The sequence below is a fragment of the Marmota monax genome, unplaced genomic scaffold (genome assembly GCF_021218885.2).
Source record: "Marmota monax isolate L192 unplaced genomic scaffold, Marmota_monax_Labrador192_F-V1.1 WCK01_AAM20220418_F8-fsc00081, whole genome shotgun sequence".
NCBI lineage: Eukaryota > Metazoa > Chordata > Mammalia > Rodentia > Sciuridae > Marmota > Marmota monax.
In genome coordinates, this window is record NW_026695234.1 from 6184703 (window position 1) to 6207731 (window position 23029).

Consider the following 23029-nt stretch of genomic DNA (forward strand, 5'->3'; position numbering starts at 1 on the left):
TCTTACTCTCAAAAGAATCTTCAGAGCAGATGAACCTGTCCTTTTTACAAGGACCAGGAACTTGGCTATTAAGGGCACTCATGAAGTTGCTTTTTGTTAAGTATCAAATGTGGCTTGCTACTTCTTATGATCTATTTGATCTGTGATGAGCTTTCATCTAACACTCACCTCACCCTCAGAAATACCCATCACCTTATTCAGGACTTTTTCTTACCAAGAATTTAGCTGTCAATCCAGTTTCTACCTCTTGGAAAAGCAAAACAAAATAGTTAAGAAGAAATCATCCCTGCTGCTAAAAGATTTACCTCTGCCTGGTAATGTAAGAAAACAGAAATGACTTGGCAGTCAGTGAAGGTAATCTCTCATGGGCAGTCCTTCAAGCTCCTCTATTAATGAAGCTACTAACTGCATATTTGGGTTCCTTATTCCTCTCATCTAAGCAGTCTCTTGATAACACTATATTTGAAATGATGGTTAGATACGTAGGATTGCCTCTTACAGTCAATTTTCTAAGAAAGTGACTTATCAGTGGCTTAGTATGAACTACTTACCCAGTGCCCTAAAGGGAATTAGATAAAAAGAAGCTGGGAGACCCCAGATGCAGTATTCTGAATTCTGCTGATGTTTAAGCTACAATTTACTGAAAACCTTATGATTAGACATTAACAGTGAGCATCAATCCAGTAAAATATCCAAGAAAATTTTTCTCAGCTGTCAGAAAACAAACAGTAGAAAGTAAAGAAAGTATGTGCTACTCACCTCCTTGTGCAACACATGGGTACATGCCATTGGATGCAGCTCACTGGGCTGGACAAGTTTCTGGCACATCAGACACAGCTTACAGGTAGCGGGAGCCTGCAGGACAGAGATTGCATGCCACAAAGTAAGGAATCTCTGGATCACCTTTCCTTTTATGCCCATGATTTGATGCAAAAGAAATAAAAGTACAAATACAGATCTTGCTTCAAGTATTCCCATGTTCCCAGTAGGACTATAAACAAAACAGCTGACAAGATGTTGGTTTCCTCCTACACTCCTCCCATAAATCCACCCACTTCTTACCCTCAGCTTCTCTACATCCAAGTGTTAAAAGAAAAAGAGTCTCACATGTGAAGACCTCCCAGGATATGAAACTTGGGCAGAAGGCAAGAACATTGGGGTACTGATTTGGGCCAGCGGAGCAGGGTACAAGGCCCGGATCCGACCAAGTGGCTGTGGGTAGAAACAATTTCAGGGTAAGGAAGAGTGATTAACAGTACATATAGCAAAAAAGAAATCATTTACTTCCAAGTTCAGCAAAGCAAGAAAACAGACAAGACACTCAGGCTGTAATGCTTCTTCCCACCCAGAATCTTTAAAGTCTGTCTCTTCTCCAACCTCTCAGGAGGCCTCAGCTCTTTCCAGGCAGCTTTTCTCACCTGAGTGCTTGCTGCCACCCTCTCATGTTCGGCCAGTCGTGCAGCTACCAACTGGATCAGTTCCTCCATGGTCAAGCCTGCCATGGTGGTACGTGCTGTCTTGATTTGCTGAAGAATGTTGGTCATCTGGGCCCTAAGAAAGACAAATGTTGAAGGAGAGGGAGAGAGATTCTATGCTACACCCCTGGGGAAACACCTATGAAATCTCCCCTATTACAAACCATAAGCATTTCTCTGACAAAGATGTTTTAACTAATCCTTTAAGATACTTACTTATTGCACTGTGGGAACCGAGTCAGCAGCTTCTCCAAGATCTTCTCCAGTTTGTCTACTGGTTGGGGCCGGGGAGTTTCAGTAGAAGCCTTAACACCGCCCAAGCCTGGGGGAGGCGGGATGGAGGCGGCAGGGGGCATGTGTGGACCATGGGGGCCAACAAGGGAACCCAAGCCAGGGCTATTTCTCCCATGGGAGCCAGGAAGGGGTGGGGAAGGCTGGTTAGACTGGGAAAGGGTGGGGTTCAGGATTGGGAAAGATAAGGAACGGGGATCTGCACTGGGCATAACCATGGGCATTGTGACCTGCCCAATGGAGAAGGGCATCCGAGGAGCCAGAGAGGGACTGGGTTGAAATACTTGAAGCATGAAGTCTGTCTGCAAATGGGAAGATGCAAAGGACAAGAGAATGGAAGAAAGTTTAGGAAACTGAAACAGAAATCAATGAACAACCCTTACACTAAATAGGGATGGTCCCAATATCTTCATAAAAAGAAGTAGAAGACTCTGACTCTGCCACCAACACAGAAATGTAGACCCCTTCAAAGATTCTCTTACCTCTGATGGGGGTGGAGGCAAAGTTGGGGTAGGAATTTGAGGAAGGCTGCTCAGCTTGGCTCCATTCCTCACTAGCTGGATATGACTGTTAAACTGGTCCTAGATGAAAGGAGAAGAAAGGATCATACTTTACTTCTGAGATGAGTGAGTCTCTGCAAAAAGCACACCTTTAATTAACAGGAAAACAGGAAGTGGTGAGACAGGCCCCAGTGGCTACACAAAAAAGGCTACCTCCTGGGCCAGGAATGTAGTTTGGTTGGTAGAGTGCCTGCACAGCATCCACAAGGCCCTCGGCTCAATCCCCAGCACCAAAAAAAAAAAAAAAAAACATAAATTAATGCTGATCAAATGATCACCCACTATCACTTACCCGAACATTCTTTTTCATTATCCGAACTCCATTTAGTCTAGTTTCCCACTCCTGCTTGGAACGAACTGTCTCCAGTGTTGGGGGAGTTGACCTTTCAAGAAACAAGAGTAATTTACAGAATCAAATTTTAAATCTCCAAGATAGCAAAATAGTAGTTGGGTAATGAACCTTGAGAGAAAGGTATGAGAGAAGGTATGAGAGCCTGAGAATCTAAACTCCATCGACTTTTAAGCCAAAGATTTGGAAAAGAGGATCAACCACAAAGGGGGTTCTTGTCCACCTTAAAATGTCACAAGAGGCATCCAAATTCCATAGCATAAAGAAGAGAAATGACCATATAAGAAATAAATCTCCTAAGACCTTTGTTATGCTTTGATAGCTTAACAGGTTCTATTTATTCAAATGGAAACAATGAAATAAAAAGTACAAAGATATGAAACTGTAGGGGGGAGGATTTAAACAGTGCAGGAGTTTAGAATACAGGAGAGAAATCACTGTTTAATTATTACTGCACTGAGATGGCTTCAAATCCCTGTGAAGAAAGAATAAGTGCCAGATCTGCTGGCTTAGAGTTTTAAAAAACTAAAACAAACAAACTACAGAGCTACTAAACCTTAGAATGGGAAGGTACTTACTTGAGGTAAGTAAGGTGCAGTTCTGCTTCTTTTTCTGCTTCTTCTAATTTCAATACCAGCAACTCTTTCCGGCTTTCTAGTGATAAGATCTAAAGAAATCACACATGCACACATATACATACACTTCATTAATTTTTCATACACAAATACCCCTAGATAGTTAAAACAAGCGCCCACTGGCTCTTCTGATATTATACCAAAAGTATGTACCATCTGGAAGGCCAAAACCAAGGCTTTCAAGATATTAGCTCCTCTCACCTCTGCCTTCCAGGCCCGCTCTGTCTCTTCCATAATGTTCCGATTTATTTCACCATCCTGATTCTTGAGTCTATCCAGTTCCATTTCCCACACCTCTCTGTAAGGTAAGAAACCAAGAACAAGACTGAGGGAGAAAAGATTAGTTTGCCACCAAGGCAAAAGGAAAACCCAACACTGGTCTGCCAGGTATGCTACAGAGCATTTCACACTTAATATTCATTATAGATATGGACAGATGGTGTACAGAAAGGTCTGTAATTGCATAAAGGTCCTATATTTGGAAATAAATATATTCACATCTCCACTTACTAAAAAAACATTTCCTTGAGCAGGAAAGAATATCTCTTAGATCCAAAACCCTCCACTAAAGGCAGGACATTCTATGTTCAAGGAGGCTTAAAATCTTTATAGCATTCCTCTTATTTCCCAATTTGTTTTTTACATGAAGGATGTAGAACCAAACATATCATCTGAAACACAGCAATCAAACACATCAATACTGGCTTACTGACTTCTGCATTTTCTTAGCTATAATAAACATTCTTCCAAAGAAAAATATGTTCTCTTTATATCTCAGGACTTTTCATTTTCATCCATATCCTCCTACCCCAATTCCCATCCCCAGAGTGTAATATTCACCTTTAGGATTAGGATGATCAACTGTTTCAGTTTATCCAGTACTGCAGGATTTCCTAGTATGTGGGACTTTCTGTGCTAAAACTAAGGCAGTGATTACTCAGAAGTGAAGAGCCCATCATGGAACAGAGCCAGGAAAAGAATTTCCTTCTGTTACACTGTATTGTGATAAGTTTTACAGCGGAAAGCATGGATTACCCAGGTTAACAAATAGAATGATACAAAATGTTTAAATTATTTTCACTGGATTTTAAAAAGATGAAAAAAAAAAAAAAGGACAGCTTGAGAAGAGTTACATCTAAAGAGAAATGTTTACCACTTCTCTTTTTTTTTAATATTTATTTTTTTTAGTTGTCGTTGAACAAAATACCTTTATTTTATTTATTTATTTTTATTTGGTGCTGAGGATCAAACCCTAGGCCTTGCACGTGAGAGGTGAGCTCTCTACCGCTGAGCCACAACCCCAGCCCTTACCACTTTTCTTTAGTGACAGAAACAAATTGATCCCCTCTCAGTTTTTAGTAACTTTACATAATTAAAAGGGAGCAATCCACTTTCTGAGGTCCCTTCTCACATATTCTTGCTTTTGACCCAATTTACCACACGTCCTGTTCTCTATTTCATAGATACTGGGTCATATTTGTATGTGCATATGTATGCTTTACACACACATTCACTCACTTATTCACTTTTACATTAAGTCTACTCTCAGCAGACAAGGCCTATTCATCTTTATAACAGATATGAGTTAAGTGAACATTTCTCTCTTATTCTCCATGTAGTATCCCAAAATTAACTTTCCAGCAGAGGAAGAATTCTATAAAAGTTCTTTAGAAAAAAAATTTCTAAGTAGCCATGTTTTCCTGCTACAACACATATTCTCAAATTCCAAACCCTCTTAACTGTAAACATATGTGAAATAGGTTGCACAGTCCATCACTGATCCACTTAGCTTACTTTTCACTCTTAGACAATGGGATAATTAATATGACACACTGTTGTCATCTATGACTGATGTTATTCTTTTTTTGTTAATTTTTTTTAGTTGTAGATAGACACAATACCTCTATTTATTTATTTATTTATTTTTATAAATAAATAAATGGTGCTGAGGATCAAACCCAGTGCCTTGAACATACTAGGCAAGCGCTCTACTACTGAGCCACAACCCCAACCAGTGACTGATGTTATTCTTGAAGATTGTAGATGGTCAATGAACATCTATGACTCTCACTAAACATATTTGTCAATGATATATATATATATATAAATCCTCATAGACTGATGGAGACAATACACATATTTACACACAAAAAAATCTTTTCCTTTGAGTATTTGTCCACATTTACTTCACTGGAATCCAACAAGACAAAGGGAACTACTAAAAACCACAACAAAAATAGTTAAGGGGTTCTTGAATATAGTTACAAAAATACTCAGCCTTATCAATATGCTAACTACCCTATAACATAAGCACCAGATTTCACTTCACTAAAGTATACTAGCTGCAACCCATCATAACAAATAAATCATTCCCCATAGTAGACAGTTTAAAAAAAATTCTTTAGAGAACAGAAACCACTGGTTATGTTTAACTTTTTAAATTCTTGATCTAATTTCTTTCAAGTCCCATACTTCTGTTATTTTGCAGTTAGTTTAAGGTACAAATGGTTCAAATGAATAAATTCATTATTATTCATCAGATGTGTACTATTCATCAGACTGTATAATCCTGGCTTATTGTAGTTTCCAATATGCTTGCATAAATTTAAAAATTAACTTTGATCTTGATCATGTAAGCCAGGCAAATTATTAAAAGTTTAGACAATATAAAACAGAAAAAGGACACTTCACAGAAGAAACACAATCGACCAACAAACGTATGAATAAGTGTTCAACATCTCTAGCAATTAGAGAAATACAAATCAAGATTTCATCTCACTCCTGTCAGAATGGCAATCATCAAGAATACAGGCAACAATAAACATTGGCGCGGATGTTGGGGAAAAGGTACACTCACACATTGCTGGTGGACAGCAAATTGGTACAACCACTATGGAAAGCAGTATGAAGATACCTCAGAAAACTTGGAATGGATCACCATTTGACCCAGCTCTCCCACTCCTTGTTTATACCCAAAGGACTTAAAATCAGCATACTACAGTAATGCAGCCATGTCAATGTTTACAGCAGCTCAATTCACAACAGCTAAACTATGGAACCAACCTAGGTGTCCATCAATAGATGAATGGATAAATAAAATGTGATTATATATATATATATATATATATATATATATATATATATACACACACATATATATATAAAAAGCTGAGTATATTCCTATATATATATATATATAGGAATATACTCAGCTTTAATGAAGAATGAAGTGAAATTATGGCATTTGCCAGTAAATGGATGGAGTTGGAGAATGTCATTCTATGCGAAATAAGCCAATCCCAAAAAACAAAGGCCAAATGTTTTCCCTAATACAGATGCTAAATCACAATAAGGTGGGGCAGGGCAGGGGGCACTAGAGAAAATAGCATTACCTTAGATTAGGTAGAGGGAAAGGAAAGGTGGGAAGGGGAGGGGATATGGGGATAGGAAGGATAATAGAACAAAACAGACATTATTAGTTTATGTATATATGCGACTGCATGACCAATGTGATTCAACAACATGTACACTCAGAAAAATGAGAAATTATATCCCGTAAGTGAATAAATGCCTTCTATTGTCATGTATAACTAATTAAAACAAATAAAAAAATCAAAAAAAAATAAACAGAAAAAATCTAATGTAGTGTTCCCAGCATTTTTACTTACTGGTTGCATCACCTTAAACAAGTTACTTAATCTTTCTAGGCCTCAGTTTCTTCATCTAAAAGATGAAGAGTACCTACATCGTAGGATTAATGAGTTAACTGAGAAAACACACATAAAGAATTTAATAGGATGCCCAGCACATGGCAAGTAGCCCACAAACGTTGTTTTTTAAAAACTCAATTTCTCACAATCATACTACTCGTAAAGAATCACTATTATACTTCTTTCCAGACTTTGAAAACAAACATTTGCATACTTGTTTATGTATATGTAACATATGCACATAATATTTATTTGTTCTAATCAGTTATATATATGACAGTAGAATGTTCTTCAATTCATTGTATACAAACAGAGCACAATTTTTCACATCTCTTGTGGTACACAAAGTAGGGTCACACCATTTGTGCAATCATACATGTACCTAGGGTAAAGATGTCCGTCTCATTCCATCATCTTTCCTACTCCCTTTGCCTCAAAGTTCCTCCACTCATTCCATTCTCCTCCCCCACCCATTAGGGATTAGCATCCACTTATCAGAGAAAACATTTGGCCTTTGGTTTCTTGGGGATTGGCTAACTACACTTAGCATGATATTCTTTAACTCCATCCATTTACCCGTAAATGCCATAATTTTATTTCTTTTACTGCTGAATAATATTCCATTGTGTATTATATTTTCAACATCTTACTTTTCTATATTAATAAGTATTTTTCAGAAATGTGGGGTTTTTTGGAGGGTGGTGGTACTGGGAATTGAACCCAGGGCTACTTACGAACTGAGTCACATCCCCAGCCCTTTTTCTTTTTTATTTTGAGACAGGGTCTCGCTAAGTTGCTTAAGGCCTTCCTAAATTGCTGAGGCTGGCCCTGAACTTGCTATCCTTCTGCCTCAGCCGCCCAAGTCACTGGGGTTATAGGTATGAACCACCAAATCCAGTCATAAATGTGATTTTTAATGACTGTTTAACATATAGATCTACCTTTTTCTTTTTTTTTTTTTGTGTGTGTGTGTTGTGTGTGTGGTACTGGAGATTGAACCCAAGGCGCTCTACCACTGAGCTACCTCCCCAGCTCTTCTTATCTTTTATCTTGAGACAAGGTCTTGTTAAGTTGCCCAGCCTGACCTGAAATCCTTGAAATCCTCCCAAATACCTGGCATTACAGGTATGTACCACCATATCTGGCCCTTAAGTAATTTTCAATTTCACAATTATAAATAAAGCTGTGATTATAATGAGAATTTAGGCATGTGCCATTAACATAGGCTAATGATAAAAGTGACATTTAAATTTGAGAGATGCTGGGGCTGGGGTTGTGGCTCAGTGGCAGAGTGCTCACCTAGCATGTGCGAGGCCCTGGGTTCGATCCTCAGCACCACATAAAAATAAATAAACAAAATAAAGGTATTGTCTCCAACTACAACTAAAAAATAAATATTTTAAAATAAATAAATAAATTTGAGAGATGCTAAGCTAGGTAAAGAGCACAGCCTCTGGAACCAAACAAATCCTTGCCCTATTACTCTGTGCAACCTTTACTGAGTAAGGCTTTCTATACCTCATTTTCCTGAAGTATAAAATGAGAGAGAAAAAAACAGTCTACAACTTACTGAACTGTGACGCAGATTAAATGAGTTAATATAACATCTATCTTCAGCCAGGCATGGTGTCATGTACCTGTAATCCCAGTGGTTTGGGAGGCTGAGGCAGGAGAATAGCAAATAAGAGACCAGTCTCAGCAATTTAGCAAGGCCCTAAGCCACTCAGTGAGATCCTGTCTCAAAAAATAAAGGGACTAGGGATGTGGCTCAGTGGTAAAGAACCCCTGGGTTCAATCTCCAGTATCAAAAATAAAATAAAATAACATCTGTCTTTAGAGAAATTAAAATATATGAATACATTTTTTCCAGCAAATGATGGAAAAATCAGCTTGCTATTAACTGAGAGAAGCAGATACTCAGTGTCCTATGAAATGCTTTCAAAACTAAGAGACAGAGCTAAGAATTAAGATCTGTTGAGTCCTCAGCCCAAAGGCCTTCCTTTTAGAATAAATCACACTGAAGGCAAGGCAAAAGGAAGAAAAGCAAAACAAAACTGTTGGAGGAATTAATTATACATGGGTTGGCTGCATATATATCCAAAGGGTATATTCCCTGAATTTGTAGAAGGTGATTATGAATTCTTCTTTGTTTTGACTTAATTCAACATCTACTAAGCAGCGTTAAGTATAAAAGTCTAAAACCTGGGTATATAAATAAGTCTAATTCCTGCCCCCAAGAAGCTCACATTTTTGTTTGTTTCTGGTACTGGGAATTAAACTTAGGGGTTTAATTCACCACTAGCTACATCCTTAGCCATTTTTAAATTTTGAAACAAGGTATCACTAAGGCTGGCCTCAAATCTGCAATCCTCCAGCCTCAGCTTCCTGAAGAGCTGGGATTATGTGCCAGCGTACCTGGCTTCCCAAGGTCTTAATCTAGTAGTGTGCCAGGTGAACAAAGGGAACAAGGAAAATCTGGACAAAACAAAAAGCATGTGCATAGGCCAATGAGCAAGAAAGCACTCCAGGTCATTCAGCAGGCAGCAGATATATAAATCTAAAGTTCAGTAGTATAGTCTGAGAGAGATGAGAGTCTCTAGCATACAGACAGTAGCTACAGCCATAGGTATAGAACAGCAGTTTCCAAAATGTAGTCCATGGTTCCCAAAACACTTTGAGGGGTATGGTCCACGAAGCTAAAACTTGTTTCATACAACTGCTAAAAGTTATATGCCTTTTTCATTTTCATTCTTTCATGGGTGAACAACCAAGTTTTCTTGAGGCTATATGACATGTGATTGTATCATCACTAATGACTAATAGAATATATGCTTTTGTATTCTTGTATTTCCTACTGTAAGTTTAGAGTATAATTTGGCCTCACAATTTTTTCTTTCTCAGTTCTTCTATTGTGCTATGACTAGCTATCTTTAGCTCTGTTTGCAATAATCTACATAATCCCATTAATAGCTAATAAACCATTGCTATAAAATTTCAAAGTTCTCTACAAAGCCAGGTAAAAACAATTATACTCTTATTTTATTTGGCAATAATATATTTTTTAAATGTATTTATTCATAGTAGTGGGGATTGAACCCAGGGACCTTCTACCACCAAGCTATATCCCCAGGTACGCCTGCCTCAGGCTTTTTTTCCCCCCCGTTTTGTTTAGTATTGGGGACAAACCCAGGGGCACTTTACCACTGAGTTACCTCCCCAGTCCTTTTTAAATTTTATTTTATTTTGAGACAGGGGTTCAATAAGTTGCTGAAGTTTGCCTCAAATTGCAATCCTCCCACATAAGATTCCTGAATAACTGAAGATTACAGATGTGTGTCACTGTGCCCAGCGATATTTTATAAAATTTTTAAAAACTTTTTTCAATTTTCATTTAAAATGTATTACGTTAGAATTTAATAATATTTGTTAAAATGAAGAATTCATTTGTAATAACACTCTTTTATTTAAACATGAATCACTGACTCAGTCACTTGCCATTGTCTTTATTACTGCCAGATGCTTGCAAGCTGCAGGTAAATTCAGTTTTCTTTAAGGATATCCTTGATGAAGCCACATAAAAATACTAATTTTATTAAATTTCCAACACTTAAAAACACATCTTTTTATATTTTATGTGATAAATGCTACATGCCAAAGCACAATGGCTATCCCAAGAAAAAGCACTTTGGGTACTGAGTTAGGAACTGAATTAGCCTCCTTTTTCATGAAACGTCATTTTTATTTAAGAAAACGACTAAAAGATATACTGAAGTTATTGGAACTTGAGTATATGACAGATGTGTTCTTGAAAATGAATGAAGTAATCCTGTTATTTCAAAGAAAACAACCATTTATTGCCAACAATAAAATCTGGAGCTAGCAAGCAAAAGTTAGAATTTTAGAAAGTCTGTACCTGCCACTGTGAGCTTAGATGCTTCCCACTACTTAAAGACTATTCTAATGAAATTGACAGTGACAGAATATGGTTCTTTAAATATTATATAATAAAAGATAACACTTGGAATATCTGTATACATCTGCATAAATGTTGAGCCAATACTTTATTATAAATTACGCACTGTGTTATCAAATCAACTATGGAACCCACTCAGAACTACAGAGTTGGTATAAAGATTATTTTCCAGTGAAGACATGAGATTCAACAGCCACAGAAAAAAGCATTCAGAAAGATTCCCTCATTCCAATTGAAAGCAGCAACTTCCAGGAAATAAGGCCGTCATAAATTCTTTATAAGGTAGATCTACTCCTAGAAAGGGAATGCAAATAATCTGCCCCTTTTTTGGGGCTCTAAAGAAGATGAAAAAAAAAAAAAAAAAAAAACTAGATAAACATGTTATAAATGTTCTTATCTCCTGAAAACACATTTATCTTTCCAAAAAGTTCCATTAGTTTCTCACCCCCTTCTAAGAAGACAATGGTTTTCTCATAAGTGCTTTTCTCCCTTTTCCCCTTCACCTGGTAAAATGGTAGAGAAGTCCCAAATTCTAACCACTCCTTTGAGTTATTGGTCACTGAACTGTCCCATGTGTATGCACACTACATACATAAACTGTTTTTTCTTCTTGTTAATCTGTCTTTTTAAAAAATATTTATTTATTTTTTAGGTGTAGATGGACACAACACAATGCCTTTTTTTACATGGTGCTGATGATCGAACCTGGGTTCTGCCCATTCGAGGCGAGCGCTGTACCACTGTGCTACAATCCTAGCCCTAATCAGTCTTTTTAATTTGCAGGCTCCAACTGCTAATTCTGAGAGAGTAGAGGAAAAGTTTTTGCGACTCTTCATAACACAGGTAAATGATCCATTCAAGTTCAAGGTAAACCAATGGATTTTGCCATAGCAGTACAAAAAGAATCTCTATGGATGTGGTTTCAGATTGTACTAAGCAAATAACCTTTAAGAAACTATGGCTTGGGGCTGGAGTTGTAGCTCAGTGGTAGAGCACTCACCTAGTATGTGTGAGGACTGGGTTCAATCCATACCACCACATAAAAATAAATAAATAAAATAAAGGTATTGTGACCATCTACAACTAAAAAGAAAAAGAAAAATGGCTTGACAAGTTTTAGAGTAGTATCAAAATACATTATTTTTAAAAACTATTAAATATCCCCTGCTCTTCCAACTACTTAATCATGTATTGTGATTTTTGTTAATATATTTCAACCAAAACAACATTTTACAATCAATCAATGCAAAAACAGCCAGAAAAATTCATCTTCCTCCATTACAGAGATTTATAAAAACCTAAACGATGTTAATCTTCTAACTGAATTGATTTTTTAAATTTGGAAAATAATTATTTTTCATGAAAAATATGCTATTTATGTTAATACATAGTTTTGTGATTATTGTTGTTATTTGCAGAACTGGAGACTGAACTCATATGTACTCTAACACGGAGCCTTTTATTTATTTATTCTTAATTTTGAGAGAGGGTCTCACTAAATTGCCCAGACTGGCCTCAAACTACTAGGATTAAGAGATACTCCTGCCTCAGCCTCCCACGTAGCTGAAACTACAGGCCACCATGCCTAGCTCACAACACCTTTTGTGACTTCAATATTCAATTTCATGATCAATATGACACTAGGAACTTAGAGCCCTTCCTTTTCCTAAACTTTATTCCTTGCCAATCATCTACCAGCAGAGCCATATCTTGAGCCTCATTAACACATATGGTCCATTTTCTAAATCCCAAACCTGGTTTTGACTTTCTCTGACCACAATTTCCTTTCAAAACACCATTCCAGTTCTTCACAAGGAATGAATCAACACTGATCACCTCCTATGTCACCTAGTTCATTAGCTTCATTTCTAGCTCCTTTTTTCCTAATATCTACTACACATACTGGCATGTATATCCTGCAAATATTGTTTTTTGAGTTTAATCTGTTTATGATAGGATTTAGAATTCCACTTCCATCCAGATTCATTCTCTGGCTATAAACAACTGAAAAACTGGGAAAAAAAATGTGAAACAGTGTCTACAAACGCTGGACAATAGGAAGCATAGAACAGACCACTGAGAAAAAGAACACAAATGAAGACAGACCTATAATGCCCTAGCTAACTGCCTAGTGGGAGTTGCCAGACTGTAGCATCTGAAGGGTGAATACAGAGCTGGCACTGTTGCTGAATTAAGGAGACAAAGGCAGGGGTCAAGAGAATCCAAAATGACTACAATTTTGAGGGAACAGTACAGAGAGTAAGGACTATCTTTTTGATTCTCAAATCTACAAAACATTGCCATGAGAAACTAAAGAAGGAAAAAAAAAAAAGTAATCTTCTACATGACTAAATAGAAGACTCAATATTATTGTACATCAGTTTCCCAAAATGATCTGAAGATTCAATACAAATCCAAACAAATATCAAGCACACTGTTTTTTATAGAAATTGATAATATGATTTTTTTTAAAGAGAGAGAGAGAGAATTTTTTTTAATATTTGTTTTTTAGTTTTTGGCGGACACAACATCTTTGTTTGTATGTGGTGCTGAGGATCAAACCCGGACTGCATGCATGCCAGACGAGCGCGCTATCACTTGAGCCACATCCCCAGCCCTGATAATATGATTTTAAATTAATAAAAAGTATCTTGAATATTCAAAACAATTCTGAAAAAAAAAGTCAGGCATTCATAATACATACTTGTAATCCCAGCTACTTGGAGGCCGAGACAGAAGAATCTCAAGTTCAAGGCCAGCCTCAGCAATTTAGTAAGACTCTGTCTCAAAATAAAAATTTTTTAAAAGGGTGGGAATATAGCTCAGTGGTAAAGTAACCCTGGGTTCAATCCCCAGTACCAAAAAAAAAAAAAAAAAGAAAGAAAGAAAGAAAGAAAGGAACAGAGTTGGAGGATGCATTTGATTTGATTTTAAGATGTAAAAAGTCACAAGGCAAAGAAGGAAAGAAATATACCAACATAACAGAATAAAGTACAGAAATAGAGCCACATTTGTATGTGTAAGGGCAAATATAAAAGAAAAATAAGGGCTTTAATTCTCCCTTTTGAAAATTATGGAAGAAATTCTCCCCTAACTAATCTCCCCCACCGGACCCCGCAACCTTTTCTTTCAAATTTTCTGCCTGTTGTATGTATATTATAAACTCTAAAAATAGTCACACAAATCAGGAATGTTTCAAGTACCTAGAAGCCATCCCTTTAAACTGCACACATCCAAGGAAACAGCGCCCTTGTCTCCCAGATCCCAAGGGAAAGCAGGAGGGCACCTTACTCCAATTTACAAAATTATCTCCTATGATAAAGCAATCTGTTTCTCCAAGTAAAACTACACAAGGGATCTCCCCAATTACCATAAATTGGGTGAAGCATTCTTAACAAAAAGTGCTGTCAAGTCCTCTTACTTAAGGACTACTGTTTGTTTATTTATTTATTTATTTACTTATTTATTATTTTGGTTCTGGGGATTGAACTCAAGGGCACTGACCACTGAGCCACATACCCAGCCCTATTTTGTATTTTATTTAGAGATACTAAATATCACTGAGTTGCTTAGCGGCTCGATTTTGCTGTGGCTGGCTTTGAACTGGTGATCCTCCTGTCTAAGCGTCCCAGCCTCCAGAGCTGCTGGGATTACAGGCGTGAGCCACTGTGCCCAGCCTTACTTCTTATCTTGAAAGCACTGTAATAGGTTGTTTCTCTTTGTTATATAAGGGGGTAAGATCTTGGTCTTTGCCATCTGTCAGAGGTTTACCTGTGATGTATATCACATTCAGATTTTTCTTTTCTTCTTCTTCTTCTTTTTTTTTTTTTGTGTGGTACTGGGGATTGAATCCAGCACCTTGTACATGCAAGGCAAACACTCTACTGAGCTATATCCCCAGCCCCACATTCAGATTTAACAGCTATTCAATTATAACTGTTTTCTTTCTCCATCACCTTTTCAGAGTGGTTTTCTGGTTTGGGGGAAGATTTTCTTTTTTCTTCTTCTTCTTGTGTTTGTGCGTGTGTGTGTGTGTGTGTGTGTGTGTTACTGGGAAATGAACTCACATATGCTAGTCAAGTGTTCTACCACTGAGCTATATTCCCAGCTTTTTATTCTTTTTTTGTTTGAGACGCGGTCTTGATAGTTGCCCAGGCTGGCTTCAAACTTGTAACCCTCCTGCCTCATCTCCCGAGCAGCTAACGCTAAACTGTATTTACAACTGGGCACAGTGGTGCATGCCTGTAATCCCAGCAGCTCGGGAGGCTGAGACAGGAGGATTGTAAGTTCAAAGCCAGCCTCAGCAAAAGCAAGGCACTAAGTAACTCAGTGAGACCCTGTCTCTAAATAAAATACAAAATAAGGCCGGGGATGTAGCTCAGTGGTCGAGTGCCCTTGAGTTCACTCGCCGGTACCCCCCCCCCCCCAAAAAAAATTACTCTATTTCCTCAACAGTGGTCAATTTATTTTCCACAAAAGTGTCAAGGTAATTCAATGGGGAAAGCATAGTCTTTTGAACATAGGGTGTTGGAACAAATATACATCCATATGATACTCCAGCCTTAGGTGTACCATACTAAAAAATAAACTCAATGGATTGTAGACCTAAATGTAAAGGTTAAAACTATAAACTTTCTCAAAGAAGGTGACTTTGGGTTAAGAGAATGCAAAATGCATGAACCACAAAAGAAAAAATGCAGTACACTGGACTTCATCAAAATTGTATCTTTTGTTCTTCAAGAGACACTATTACAAAATGCAAAAGCAAGCTACAAACTAGTAGAAAATATTTATAAAACACATATCTGATAAAAGAATTCATACAGAAAATATATAAAGATCTCTCATAACTCGATCAGAAGACAAAGGATTTTGTTGCTGTTGTTGTTTAATGGGCAAAGACTGATCTGAAAAGCCTAAAATATTTACTAGAAAGCAGTCAATTCCTTCCCTTCACCCTAAACTGCTGACACCCAGTGAAATACATTTCCTTACTATAATTATATCTTCTCTAGAATTCTGTGTGAATAAAAATCATATATATTCTGTGTCTGTTTTCTTAGGATGACATTTTTTTCTCTCTCTCTCTTTTTTTTTTTTTTTTTTAATGGAGATAGAGTAGTCTTGCTATGTTGCCCAGGCTGTTCTCCCAGGCTCAAGTGATCCTCCAGCTTCAGCCTTCTGGGTGCTGGGATATAGGTGTGTGTACCATACCTGGCCAGAAAAAATGGGGTTTTTATGTTTTGCTTTTGCTGGGGATGAAACCCAGGACCTTGCGCATACTAGGCAAGTACTTCACCTCTGAGCTACATTCCCAGCCTTCAGATAATACTTTTGATTGCTGACTCCAGATTAAGAAAAAAGGCAATCAATGGATAGGAGCTTCAAGATGACCAAGATGCTGGAATTAGCAGGAAAATATTCTAAAGCCTCCATTTTTAACTATATGAAGGGACACAAGGAAAATATGCTCACAAGGGTATAAACAAATAATAATTTTTGGCAGAGAAATTACAAAAAAAAATAGAGTTAGGGTTGTGGCTCTGTAGTAGAGCAGTTGCTTGGCACATGTGAGGCACTGGGTTCGATGCGATCCTCAGAATCACATAAAATTAAACAAATAAACACATTTAAAAAAAGAACTAAACTGAAATGACAGAACTGAGAAATAACAACACTGGAAATATGAAATTCAAATTCACTGCATGGGCTTAATTACAAGAATGAAAATGATATAAGGAAAAGTAAGTAAATTAAAGATACAATAGAAATTATACAATATAAGAAAGAAAATTAAAAAGATTGGAAAGAGCTGGGCATGGTGGCACATGCCTATAATCCCAGCAACTTGGGAGGCTGAGGCAGGAGGACCACAGGTTCGAAGCCAGCCTCAGCAACTTAGCAAGATCCTGTCTTAAAATAAAAAATAAAAAAGGAGTGGGGATGTGGCTTAGTGGCTAACTGCCCTTGGGTTCAATTCCGGGTACTAAAAGACTGGAAAGAAACAGCAAGAAGAGACTTGTTGAGCTATAGGACAATATCAAAGTCTTACACATGTGGACATGGAGTCCAGGAGGAAAAGATGAAATGGGGCAGAGAAAATAATTGAAAATTATGCTACAAAAATTTAATAATTTTGGTAAGAGACACAACTTTATAGATTAAGAAACTCAGAAAATTCTCAACAGAAAAAATATGAAGAGAACCACACCCGAAAGTCAAATAGCTAAAAACTAAAGAAAATGAGAAAATCTTGGGGAGTAAATAGTGACATAATACAGAAAAAACAACATCAATTGTCACTTACTTCTCATCAAAAATAATAAGAACCAATTTAGTTTATAACACTTTAACTGGGTCTTGCTAGGTTGCCTAAGCCTATGGGAGGCCATCCTCGCACGTGATTTGAGTTACATCCCTGGCTGGGCGAGAGGCGCTTAGTCACATCTTTGTGTCCAGAGCTTTCCCCACCCTTCTCAGGTCCAAGGGCTTGTCTGTGTGGAGGCGTGTCTGGCCACTACCCTGAAGACCCAATCATCGCATCTGACCTTGGGACACTGACCCCCTTAATCTTCATTGGATGGGATTTTCCCCAGAATTTTTTGTTCCCCAATAAAAGTCCATTCCCTGGCATGTTCTCTCTTGCTCACTAGCCTCTTCAGTAAACCTCGCTACCATAATAGGCAGCTTGAGGCTGGAGCTAGGAGAAGCCACCCTGGAGCTGGTTTAAAGGTAATTAGAACCTGTCTCTTTAATTCAAAACTCCCTTGGATTTCTCACGCAGCTGAACCTTCATTTATGAAGCCTGTGTTGGCCACGGGCTAAATAAGCCAGTCCCAAACTTGTGATTCTCCTGCCTCAGCCTCCCAAGTAGCTGGTATTACAGACCTACACCACTATGCCTGGCTCACACATCAAAATTTTGATCATATACAGAACTCAATAATTAACTGCTATAATTTCTTTCTTCTTTTTTCTTTCTGGTGCTAGAGATTTAACCAAGGGCTCTGTATATAGGTGCTCTACCACTAGGCTATACCCCAGTCCCTTAACTTTATAAATTTTTAAAGTTATTAAAAAATACTGATACCTCTTTTCTATTAAGTCTAACAGAATACTGAGAATGCGAAATCATTAGAGAGTTTTATTTGTGTGCTTGTTTTTCAAATAAAAACCAGACTGAAAGAAACTACAACACAAATGAAAGTGGCCCCATATGCACACATGTACACATACGCACATTAATTACCTTCTGCCCTTCTCACACAGCTTCTCAATTTCAGCTTTCAGATCCTGCTCCTTCTGCAAAAACTCCTTCTTTTCTTTCTCTATCTTCTTTTTTGTTTCTTCTCGCTTTATTGTCACATCCTGTATAGCCTTTAATATCTCCTAAATCCCACAAAATTACAGTCACACACAAATAAAGAAGGAAATAAATTAGTTCTTTTGATCTGAAGGTTGTGTTCAACAATCACATATACATATTGATTTTAGTGGATTCAAACTGAATTGAAAGAATCTGGTTGTTGAGCAACTCCAAAAGTCAGAATTCAGACTGCAGGGAGAAAGTTACAGGAACATAGACTTCAACTCAACAGGAAAAAACCGTATAATAATCACACCGTTCAAAAATGAAACACACTGCCTTGTGAAGCAATAAGTTGTCCATTTTTGGTGCTCAAATGTCAAATGAACACCCCTCAAGACTGCTGGGAAAGGCATTCTTGCTGTAGGAGCGAGTTTGTTGCATCCAACAAATTGGTCTTGTCTTGTTTTGTTATTCTACTCATGTTCTATTTGTTATATGTATGGGTCTTCTGTTTATTTGACTTTTTTATTATTTAACAGCAGCAAATAAGAAATCAAACAATACAAAAGTATTGAAGTTAAATTACCCCCAAGTTCATACCACTTCCACCCATAAGGGCAATCAATGTGTTAACTGTTCTTATTATGACTGCACATTTTCTCAATTCTCAAAGAAATACACATGTACTTATATATCTATTTCTTTGGCTTTTTTTTTTAAGCATTCCTGGGGATCAAACCTAGAGTCTTGATCATGCAAAGCACACAATCTACCACTGAATTATATCCTCCATCCCGTTTTTCTTTTTTTTATGAAGTTATTTTATATTCATTATTTTACATTGTGCTTTTTTCCACTTGGACAACATACATCAATAACTACAGATATAACTCAAAAATACCTAGCTGCATAATAGGACATCACATAGACATATCCAATTTATCCTGATGAACTGTTAAAAGACCTTTGGGTTTATTCCAACTTTTTTTGTAATTTTACTTCTTATCACAAAAAAATCTTTCCTGATTTTTCTCTAGATTTTTTTTTTTTTTACTTTTACCATGAATTTGTAGAAATCTTCAGAATGTCATAAACGTTAAATTTTTTTATGAGGGGCTGGGGTTGTGGCTCAGTGGTAAAGTACTCACCTAGTATGCGTGAGACACTGGGTTCGATCCTTAGTACCACATAAAAATAAAATAAAGGTATAAAAAAAGGTGTTTAAAAAAAATTTTTTTTTTATATGTGCTAAAAATATTTTCTCTCTCTCAGCAGGTTTTTATATTGTTTTGTACTGGGGATTGAACTCAAGGGCACTCAACCACTAATCCACTTCCCCAGCCTTATTTTGCATTTTTATTTAGAGACAGGGACTCACTGTTGTTGAGGCTGGCTTTGAACTCATGATCCTCTAGTCTTAGCCTCACAGGCTGCTGGGATTACAGGCATGCGCCACTGCACCCAGCTGGTAGTTTTAATTATAGATAATTAAATTCTGGGTTTTGTGCCTTGCTTAAACTGCAATAAACATTCTATATGTCTATACTTTCATACATAAATTTGTGCCTGTAGAATGGACTCCCAATGATGAGACTGGTCAAAGTAGAAGCATATTTTAAATTTTAACTGACAATTCCTAATAACTAATGAGGTCATCATAATTCACACTCTTACTAATCATGTCTACAAGAGTTCACTTTACCTCATGCTTGACAACTTATTTCATTTTGGCTCATCACTTGAGGGAGTAAAGAATAGTATCCAATAATATTAATGTGTACTTCCCTAACTTTCATTCTTTGTTTTATACCAGGGATTGAACTCAGGAGCACCTGGCCATTGAGCCACATCCCCAGCCCTATTCTGTATTTTATTTAGAGAGAGGGTCTCACTGAGTTGCTCAGCGCCTCACTTTTTTGTGGTTTGAACTCACAATCCTCCTGCCTCAGCCTCCTGAGCCACTGGGATTACAGGCATGTGCTTCGTGCCTGGCATTCTTTATTGTTTAATGCTTATTTGAATAATGTTTTGTTCATTACTAAATGTCCAAAACTTACATCAAACACTCTAAAAATATTTTCTGAATGAATGAGTACCTGTGAGTCTGAGCTTCTTTCCAATTATTTACAATCATTTTGCTTTTCCTCTTCTATGAAGTACTATTTATAACTATAGTAGGCAAAATAATACCCTCCCCCAAGATATCCATATTCTAATCCCTAGAACCTATTTATTATGTTACCTTCCATAGCAAAAGAGACTTTGAAAATGTAACTATGGTAAGGACCTTAAGATAGGGAGATTAATGAACTATCTGGGTGGGCCTAATATAATCACCTAAATCCTTAAAAGTGGAGAACAATTACCAGTTGTGATCAGAGCAAAATTTGTCTAGGGAATAAAGATCAAAGAGACACTGTTGTTGCTTTCAAGATGAAGGGGCCCTTAAGTCAAATAATGAAGGCAGGCTTTACAAGCCACAGACAAGAAAGAGTTGGCCCTAGAACTCTCAGAAAGGAACACAGTCCTACTAGTACTTTGACTTTAGCCCAGTGACACTCTATGTAGACTTTTTTTTTTCCCTTTGGGTACCAAGAAGTGAACTCAGGGGCACTCAACCACTGAGCCACATCCCCAGCTATGTTTTGTACTTTAGAGACAGATTCTCACTGAGTTGCTTAGTGCCTCACTTTTGCTGAGGATGGCTTTGAACTCGAGATTCGCCTGCCTCATCCTTCAGAGCCACTGGGATTACAGGTGTAAGCCACCATACCCAGCTTAATGTAGACTTTAAGCTGCTAAACCCATAGTGATTTGTTACATGAGCAATAGGAAAATAGCATAATAACCTTTCCTGATTTTTTCTCTAGATTGACTTTTACCATGAATGTGAGCTATCTTCAGAATGTCAGACATTATATCTGGTCAGATGTGCTAAATACACACACACACACACACACACACACACACACATATATATATATATATATATATATATATATATATATATATATACATATATATACACATACACATATATACGCATACATACATGTGTGTATATACATATGTATATATATGTATGTGTGTGTATATATATATGTATATATATACACATACACACGTATGTACATATATATGTATACATACACATATATGTATGCATATATACATTTTTTTTTGCTAAAAATATTTCCACTCAGTTTAACAATCTTTCAACTAATTTTTACATCACTTGGTATTTTTAATTATATGTAATTAAATTAATTAATTAATTTTTTATGGCTTCTGGGTTTTCTGCCTTGCTTAAAGTGACCTCTTATAATTTGAGGTTTTATAAATACTCCCCAAAATTTTCTTCTACGTTCAACTTTTTTCCAGTTTTTATATAGAGATTTTTAATCTACTTATGAATATATTTTTCCAAATAACATAAGATATCAACAAAATATATTAAATAAATAATCTTTTCCTCTCTGAACTAAAATCAGATTTATCCCCTGGACAACAGGATTGTTTTTATTCTTAAACTTCTATGACAACCATTAAAAAGTAAATATCGCGTTTCTTTTTCTACTAAGAAACAAACTTGAAAGTCTGATCGGGGGCTGAGGTTGTGGCTCAGTGATAAGAGTGCTCACCTAGCATGCATGAGGCATTGGGTTCAATCCTCAGCACCACATAAAAATAAAAATATTGTGCCCACCTAAAACTGAAAAATAAATATTAAAAAAAAAGTCTGATCAGAACTGTTGCTTTACTCTTTGATTTTTTTCTTTTTAATATTTATTTTTTAGTTGCAGTTGAACACAAAACCTTTATTTATTTATTTTTATGTGGTGCTGAGGATCGAACCCAGGACCTCGCACGTGCCACGCAAGCGCTCTACGACTAAGCCACAACCTCAGTTCTCTCTTTTGCAAATGCAAGGCAAATACTCTCCCACTGAGTTATATCTCCAGTTCAAAAATTTTAATAAGTAAACTACCTGGTGATTCTTCATTTCTTCTTCTCTCCTCTGCTGAAGTTGCTTTAATTGCACTTGGAGTTGATTCTCCACCTGCCTCTGCTTGTCCAGGACTTCCTGGTAACGTTCTTTCAATAGGGTTCTCTCTGTCATCATTTTGTCCTATTGGAAAAAACAAGTTTATTTTCCAATTTAAATGTAAGAAACTAAATGCCTAACCAAGACATTATACAGAGTTCTAAAGCTGTGATGTCCAATACAGTAGCTACTAGCCAGATATGGATAGGTAAAATTAATCAAAATGATAAAATAGAAACAAACAGACCCTCAATTACCTAGGCACACCTCAAATACTCAAAAGCCAAATATGATTAGTGGCTACTATACCAAACAACTAGGTTAACAGAACATTTCTACCACTACAGAAATTTCTGTTATACAATACTGCTATAAAGCAGGGGTTGGCAATCTACGGCATGTGTGACAAATCCAGCCATCGCATGTTTTATGTTTTTTTGTTTTTTGTGGTGCTGGGGATTGAACCCTGGTTCTTGTGCATACAAGGCAAGCAGTCTACCAACTGAGCTATATCCCCAGCCCCTCATCGCATGTTTTTATAAGTAAGTTTTATTAGAACAAAGCCATGCCCATTGGTTTAAAGATTGCTTTCAAACTATAACAGCAAAGTGGAAAGATTACAATAAATGCCACACAATCCACAGAACCTATCTGGTCCTTTAAAGAAAATGTTTGCCCACCA

At 36.9% G+C, this 23029-nt stretch overlaps 1 protein-coding gene across 4 annotated transcripts in view; it reads right to left on the bottom strand.

Annotated features, from left to right (window-relative positions):
* Positions 1-23029, bottom strand: part of Rnf214 (ring finger protein 214) — a 39577-nt gene that overhangs the window by 8023 nt on the left and 8525 nt on the right. For 3 of the 4 annotated variants that reach the window (XM_046438791.2, XM_046438793.2, XM_046438792.2), the window contains exons 5-14: positions 22291-22431; positions 18243-18382; positions 3512-3608; positions 3254-3342; positions 2619-2709; positions 2249-2347; positions 1692-2068; positions 1419-1551; positions 1108-1212; positions 760-855 (exon numbers count right to left, since the gene is read on the bottom strand). In XM_046438791.2, coding sequence (XP_046294747.1) covers positions 760-855; positions 1108-1212; positions 1419-1551; positions 1692-2068; positions 2249-2347; positions 2619-2709; positions 3254-3342; positions 3512-3608; positions 18243-18382; positions 22291-22431 — 1368 coding nt within the window. Of the gene's footprint in view, positions 1-759; positions 856-1107; positions 1213-1418; positions 1552-1691; positions 2069-2248; positions 2348-2618; positions 2710-3253; positions 3343-3511; positions 3609-18242; positions 18383-22290; positions 22432-23029 lie in introns of those variants that run through there. The other variant, XR_006850523.2, reaches the window with a different exon arrangement.